This window comes from Balearica regulorum, chromosome 1, assembly GCF_011004875.1.
Source record: "Balearica regulorum gibbericeps isolate bBalReg1 chromosome 1, bBalReg1.pri, whole genome shotgun sequence".
Classification (NCBI taxonomy): Eukaryota; Metazoa; Chordata; class Aves; order Gruiformes; family Gruidae; genus Balearica; species Balearica regulorum.
In genome coordinates this window covers 58,624,979-58,632,358 of record NC_046184.1, presented here as the reverse complement: position 1 = coordinate 58,632,358, position 7,380 = coordinate 58,624,979, and the positions used below count along the sequence as shown (strand labels likewise).

Sequence of the window (7,380 nt, the reverse complement as noted above, 5' to 3'; positions counted from 1 at the left end):
ACTGGCAGGAAATCTTATTGTGTCGGACAGGCAATCCTAGACCTTAATTAAATAGGTTGCCCTCCCCGCAAAGCCAGACAGACTAGACTGGAGTCAGATGAAGCAAGTTGCTTAAGCCAGGGACCACCTGGCTGTAACTTCATCTAGGTGACAGCATATGCTTTTGTGACCCTCTCTGAAAGGTTGAAACCCCAAGCAAGCTCCCAGAGGTAAAGTGAGGATTTGTAAAGAGCAAGAAATCAGAGATGCTCTGTTCTAGGAAGGAATTCATTCCTTCTCCTTTCAGAGACTGAAATTTTGTGGCCTTTGCCCTGACCAAAGACACAGCAGATCACATGGGTTCAGGATTGATTTTTAAGGGAGCTGGTAAGTCCTCCTTTGTCTCCATTGCATGCAGTGTAGCAGGGAGCACTCTGAATCAGACCCTGCTAATAGCTCCTAATACTGAGCACCTTGTTTTGCTTTCTCATGCTTGCCCTCACACTATCTCTGTGAGGTAAGGCGCATTACTTTCTCCATACCAGAAAAGAGCGTCATGTTGACTCCACGCATTTCCCCTAGCCAGGACCTGGTTGCCTGCTTCTGTAGCATCCTGCTGCTGTGCCAAGATGTGACCCTGCCATGAATGCTCTCAACCCTGTGCAAATATACAGAAAGACAGCTAGCTGCTCATCCACCTTGCTTTCTGTGGGGAGAGCACTTGAGTGTGTATGCCAGAAGAGTCTGCAGCACCCTAATGCTGAGGCCCTGAGTCGGATGATGGGGATGGAGGAAGAGGAGGGAATGAGGAACCCAGTGCCCCTCTGACTAGGTCCAGCCAGAGAAACTGCACAATTCCCAAGGAATCAGCTAGTCTGCTGTGAACCTGGGTGTCAGGTTAAATCTTTGCACTCAAAAATCCTTTTCAGGCTCCAACCATTTCTGACTAACCCTTGGGCAGCCTTGGGCACAATGTAGCCCTCAGCCTTTCCCCCACCTCAGTAAAATTAGGTCACTTGTACCTCACTGTGGTACTAGGATGGGGAGAGAGCAATGGGCAGAGGGAGGCGGCTTGCCGCTGTATCTGTCCCTTAAGCTCCCCCACAGGACATGCTTTTATGTCTGTAAACTCAATGCAGCATGCGCTGGAGAGACACTCCAGCAAAAATGCAAAACAGGCCAGATACTGAAGCTTGGGTCTTAAGAGGATATGTCGCCATTGCAAGCTCCTTCCTGGACTAAGCAGCCTGCTTTCCACTGCCTGGAGGGCGTAGTGCACTGTGCTGCTGCCGGGACCAGAAGCTTGCACGTGCTACCTCCCTATAAATAAGCAAAGAGCCTTCCCTCACTATGTACTCCCCTGCACAGCAGTGGCCATGGCCTTTAGTCAGGCAGTATTTCTTTCAGCTTCGGCTGAGTCTAGGCTGCCATTTTGTGTTGTGAAGTCCAATAACCAGGTCATGGCCCCATGGTGACATCTGAGGGCCTCAAGTCCCCCAGCTCAGACAGATGCCACATGCCACTCAAGTCATGGACTGACTCCACAGGATGAGGTGCAGCTGGATGCATATGCAAAACATCTTTCCGCTCTCTCCATCTCCCCCACTTGTCACTAGAGTGCCTGTAAAGCCACGAGCGAACACACAACACTGGTGCAGGAATTTTTATTTTCTGAGAAACACATACTTTACTTCCCAGTGCAACAGAACTTTGGATGCATAGCAGCAGCTGCCAGAAACCTACAGATAGCAGGGAGTACTGCTCTTTATAGTTTTGCTAACATGAGTTTTGCAACTAATGCAAGTTTCCAAGTTGGCAGACCCTGGAGACTGACTGGCTGCGTTCACCCCCACAAAGCAAGGTAATACTGTGCTGGAAGCTGTCCACAGAAACCTGGTGACAGTCTCACCAGTGGGATGAACGAGACACTGTGCCTTTGTTTCCCACCTTGACCTCTCTTTCATACCATTTGAGTCATCCCTTCACGCCCTCCTTCACCACACTCCTCAACACTCCCCTTGTTCCTCCACATCCTTTCATCTCTGGCCATGTCATTCCTTCTTGGATGAGACTGGGTTTTGGGGAGGGGGAAAGAAAAAGAGGATAGGGATACGCAGAAGCTCACAGATAACCCCTTACATTATTTTTCCTAAGAAAGCAGATTATTTCTGTTGTATACATGAAGCCAGGAAACAATGGTTTATCATGGATATCACTCTGAGTGCCTCTACACTGCCTGGAGTGACTCTTGGCCTCTCATCAAAGCTTTCCCACACACCTTGGATGGCCAGTTGTAAGATGTCCAAAACAGTGCTGGGGAAGCTACTCTAAGATGCACGGCCAGGCCTCCATTGTGGTGTCCTTCTGTGCATATGTGCTAACCCTGGAAACCAAACTCCTTGTACTTGCTGGCCATATCATTTCGGAACAGCTCCAGGGCCTTCTTCATCGCAGCCTGGGAATCAGCCCCAAAGTCTGCAGAGTGTTTTTCGGCAATGACCTTGATAATGACTTCAGAAATGAACTGTGAAGAAGGAAAGAGAGAGAGAAAAACAGAAGGGACAGTCAGGGTTTATTTTCAGAAAAGCCAGTCTAAGAAATAGGTTGCAGAGCCTGGAAATATCTCCGAGCTAATTCAGTAGCCCTTCCTGCAGTCTCTGGAGAGACAGTGAGGTTTAGCTCGCAAGGAGCCTGGGCTGGGCAGAAGAACTGAGCTCTATTCCTAGCTCTGATGCTGCTCTGCTTCGTGACCTTGAGTAGACCATGGCCCTTCCCACTCTTTGTCTGCCTCGTCCATTAAGGCTGAAAATTCATGCCCTGTGTTTGTACAACACTTAGTTTTGTGGGTCTTGGTCTCCAGTGGATCCTCCTGGGCTTACTCTAAAATTGTACATCCCTCGTGTCCAGCCACTGACAGTTCTTATGTAATGTAGTTTCCCAGGCATGCAGAGGCTGCATGGGCTGGTTTATTACTGTCAAGGGTTGCTCAGACTGCATGTGGTGTTTCAAATGGGAAATCTAAACTTGGACATTCACATACCATTCACATACCATGAGCCTTTTCTGTGCCTCCTCCCGCCTGTACACAGAGACCTTGGACTTGAGGGAGAGCTCACTGAAGTCCAACCAACCATCAGTAAATAAAAGTGCAACTCTCAGTAGCTGTCTTGCAGACATGCACTACACATCAGACACCAAGATTCCCTGTCCTTTTTCATACCTCCAGATATTTGACAGGGATTTTGTGCTTGGTGGCATGGGTTTGAGCCAGGGGCTTCAACTCTGACTCATGATTACCCTTCTGCTTCAGGATTTTGCCCAGCTGGGTAAGGACGGTAACTCCATGTTTCTTCAGATCTTCAGAGCCCTTCATCTGTTCAGGGGTCTTCAGGCCTTTGAACTTTTCAAAGCGATCCAGGGTCTCCGGGTGATCCTGAAAGAGCCTGTGGACAACAGTAGAGGGACTTGTGAGACTTGAGAGAGCTGTCATCCAGACCAGACCTGAGGTCCAGCTGCTCCAGGTATTGCAGAGTGTTTGGACAAGCAAAGGTGTTATAACCCACTTCTCTCCCCAAAGAAATCTCTTAGCTAGTCCCTGCTAGTAGAGGCTACTTCAACTTGGGAGCTCTGACACTTTAGATCTTTTCCAAATTATCGCCATTCACAATCACTCCATTTAGCATGTATATAAGCCAGGGAAGCATCTGACCCTACTCTGAATCTGGTTTCAGTGTTTTTCATCCTTCCTCTGATACGTTGTTCCCCAGTTCAGCCCAGCTGCCAGCACTGTGGTTCTTCCATCGAGAACTGCGGTACCTCCGAAAGTCCCGGGGAGCAAGTGGGTAACAAGAGCGCGGGGCCCTCAGGCATGCTGGTGCCATGCCATGCAGTGCTATCTATACATAGGCACTCCCATCCTGAAATGGAAATGAAATCAAGAAGGTGGAAGGGTGGCTAAAAGCCAGGCTAGTGTTGTCCCCCCTGCTTCCTCCCTGCTGCATTTCCTAGGAGACAGGATGCAGACACCACTGGCAACCAAACTAGTAGGAAATTACGCTCTTTTCCATGCCAGAGTCCTACAGTCAGGGTAAAAAGGGGACACTGCCTGTCCTGGTTATTAGGAGCAGTCTAATAATTAGGTGTTGAGAGACATCAGCTCCCCTGCACAAGTTTATTTTCAAGTATTCTACCCTCTGATGGGTGTAATCCAACTAGTTGAAGCACCAGCAAAAGCAACGGCTGTCTTTACAGCCAAGGTCCTACAGCTCACATCCATGAAGCGGCTCATCCAAGTTACCTGCAGCAGTGTCTGGTGCTCCAGCCCAGGACTTCAGCCACAAAACCAACCTCCCTCTCACAGCACAGTGGTTGTACGCTTGCTCTGCCCTCAGGAGGCTGCTGGTGCTGCGAATACTGGGGCTTGCATCCCAGCTAGAACTGGACATTCCTCCTAGGTATGTTGCCATGAGGGCCAGACTCTCCACTGTGTGATGTAAGTATAGGTTAAACTACACTAACAAATACCTCAAGCACATGGAAAACACAAACTGTTCTGCAGCAAAAAGATTCCATAAATGAGTGATCAATCTTTGCTAATGTTTCACTTTAAAGGTCTCCAAAGGATATCTGTACTCTACCAGGTGCTGAGCACACCACCGTCGGCCTTTCCTTTTTTCCTGAATTTTTCCAAGACACAGGTTGTGTCCCACCCAGATAGATGAAGAAACCGTGCACCTTGAAATGGGATGGAGTTATTTCTAAAAATCTCCCTCCGTCGTGTCTGTGTCTGGCTATGGCTGAATCATGTCTCCTAAAGACGATATACTCCCGAGACTCTTCAAAATTCTTCCAAGGAATATTTTTTTTCTTTCCTTTGGAGAATATCCAGTTGAATCAGTATTTTCTAAACATATTCTCAGGATATGACATCTACCTAAGAAGTCTTTAACAATGCACGTGCAGACACTTGGCTCTAAACTAAGAGCTGCTGGGCTTCCCCTGCCTCTCTCCTCCCTCAGAAACTCCTTGAAGGAACAAGAAATGACCTGGCTTGGCTGGGGAGCACAAAGTCAAAAGGGAGAGAGGTGTCATCTATTTAATGCCATGCTCTGCCCTGCGATACCTGTAAGGAAAACAGTATTACCTTTCCAGCTGGAAACTGCTTTCAGTGTCTTGTGGCACTTCCAGAGCCAAAGTAGCCATCTCACACAGATGGACAGGTGGGGAGGGCTCGGGTTCCTGCTACCCCTCCAGCATGCCTGCTTTGGACCGCATGAGGGGAAAGCCATCACATCATTGCCACCCAGTTTCCCCATCCCCCTCTCCCCTTCAAAGAGCAGCTGAATTGGGCCATAAATGAAGAAGGAGAAGGTAAATAAAACATCTCTGTGCTTTGGCTCATCTTTGAAAAAGCTTTGAATGGACAGTGGATTTGCCCAGTGGTATGGGCTCCTTCCTTTAGCTGTGCTTAAGATAGGAAACCTGGCCCTGGAGAGAGTGCCACATCCCCACTGCTCTTCTCAGCATCCATACCCTTCCAGCACGTCAGACTGAGCACAGGCTGAGGGGGAGATCTGGAGAGAGCCTCCTCCAAGTTTCCATCCCTGCTGGTCTCTGACACCAGAATGATGGAGGAGGGAAGCAGGGGGGAAGGATGTGCCTCGTTTCACACCCAGACCTCAAATTCATTATCAGGAACTGGACAAGTGTTACCACCCAATTTCCTGCCCAAAAAGTAGGATGAGCAGGGCTCTGCCAGGTGAGATGAAGGCGGGGAGAGGGAAACACTCAGGTACTTCACAGTTAATTTTAGTGAAATCATAGATTCCGAGAAAATTGTCACAGAGGTGATTTTGCTCTCCTTCCCTGCCTCCCCACATCCTTGCTGCAGAGCGTGTGAAGGCCCAGGACACACAATTTGCTCCAGCATTTCTCACCACAGTGCTTGGGCAATGAGGATCCGAAGCAGGGCTTTGCCAGCAGAGGCAGAGGGAGTGACAAAGTCCCACCATCTTTTGAAAGCAGCACTGGCCTGCTCCTGCACCCATAGACACATGGAGAGACAGAAGCACAGCCACTTTATGCAGTGAGTAATTTTTAACCCAGAAACCATAGCAATGGAAAAAACACCACCCTACAACAAATACAGCCTGTTGAGATAAACAGTACCGAACACGAGCCCCCATACTAAATATACGCCTTCCTTGGTCTCTCATCAAAATCTCTCAGCTTTACTCTTAGGATGGAAGCTTCTTTCCTACCTCATTAAAATTGCATGCCCATGGCCAGGGAGGTCAGACTCCACCTTTCCCCAGATGGTCAGGACCTGCTGCCATTCCTGATCACTGAGCCCCATGGTTCACTGAAGGCAGGTCCCGAGTGCTCCTCACAGCCGTTTGTCTTTCCCCGATGGGGTGGCTGGAGAGCTCACCCCTGGGATTTATAGCCCCTGCTCACAGACCTACACCTGTCAATCGTCATCTGGACGTCTTGCTCTCTTTCAGGCTTGTCTAACCTAATCAGCCTCCCTATTTTTTCTAGGAAGCTATTTTGGGTCAGGTGCTATTGTGGGTGCCACTGATGGCATCATTTCTGCTTTTCGTATTGGACTGGCGCATGTCCCACTCTAGACAGAAAGGGCACTGCCGAAACACAGTGCCAGGAGCCTGTCCCGGGTTCCCAAGGACCCAGAAACAGTGTCAAGCTGTATGGCAGGAGATTCCTGAAGAGCACTGTCATCTGCAAGGCCACCCCGCCTCCCTCACCCCTGGCCTGCCAAGGGCAGGCAGGAGAAGAGGCAGGGATCGCTGGTCGCATCAGCTCCATCGCTCCAAAGGCCTTTCCTTTCCCATGCTGACCTCACTCTCCTTTTCTCCTGGGGTAATGCACACCATTTACTAACAGAAGAGCACAGCGTTAGAAGAGACATGTCCTTAAGAGCTAAACATATCCAAACTGGCCACGGCATCTCCCCAGCCTCTGCAGGAGAGAGGAAGGGGATAAAAGCTATATGGGAGCCAGTTACCCCCACACCTGTCTGCCAGGGGTCCTCCTGCCTGCCTCTCCGGGGAACACTCAGGATTAGCTGCTGGCTGAGCCTGGATATCAGAGCCAACAGATGTACAGCTGAGCCAGGAGGGTAATTTGCAGCAGGCCAGCAACACAAGAACACAGCAGGGCTATGCTCAACATGCACCCAGCCAGGGGTTAAGGTCTCTGGCTACTTCTGTCAAGCCAAATATCAATGTTGTGAGGAAAAGTCACCAGGCTGACAAACAACGTGGGTATGCTTTGGGACACCTTACAGCCTTTCTCCTCCAGCCTCCATCAGGACTGATAACAGCCTGGCATGCCAACGGGGCGATTAATCCCTTCCAGGGGTGACTGCAGTCAGAGCACAGC

The 7,380-nt window shown here is 49.6% G+C and overlaps 1 protein-coding gene across 1 annotated transcript; it reads right to left on the bottom strand.

Annotated features, from left to right (window-relative positions):
* Window positions 1–1,627: 1,627 nt before the first annotated feature.
* MB (myoglobin) lies at window positions 1,628–6,490 on the bottom strand. The gene is made up of 3 exons (XM_010305844.2): window positions 6,240–6,490; window positions 3,200–3,422; window positions 1,628–2,503 (listed from the first exon to the last, which is right to left on the bottom strand). The coding sequence occupies exons 1-3, from the start codon at window positions 6,332–6,334 to the stop codon at window positions 2,357–2,359; spliced, it is 465 nt and encodes a 154-aa protein (XP_010304146.1). The 5' UTR covers window positions 6,335–6,490; the 3' UTR covers window positions 1,628–2,356.
* Between the last annotated feature and the right edge of the window lie 890 nt (window positions 6,491–7,380).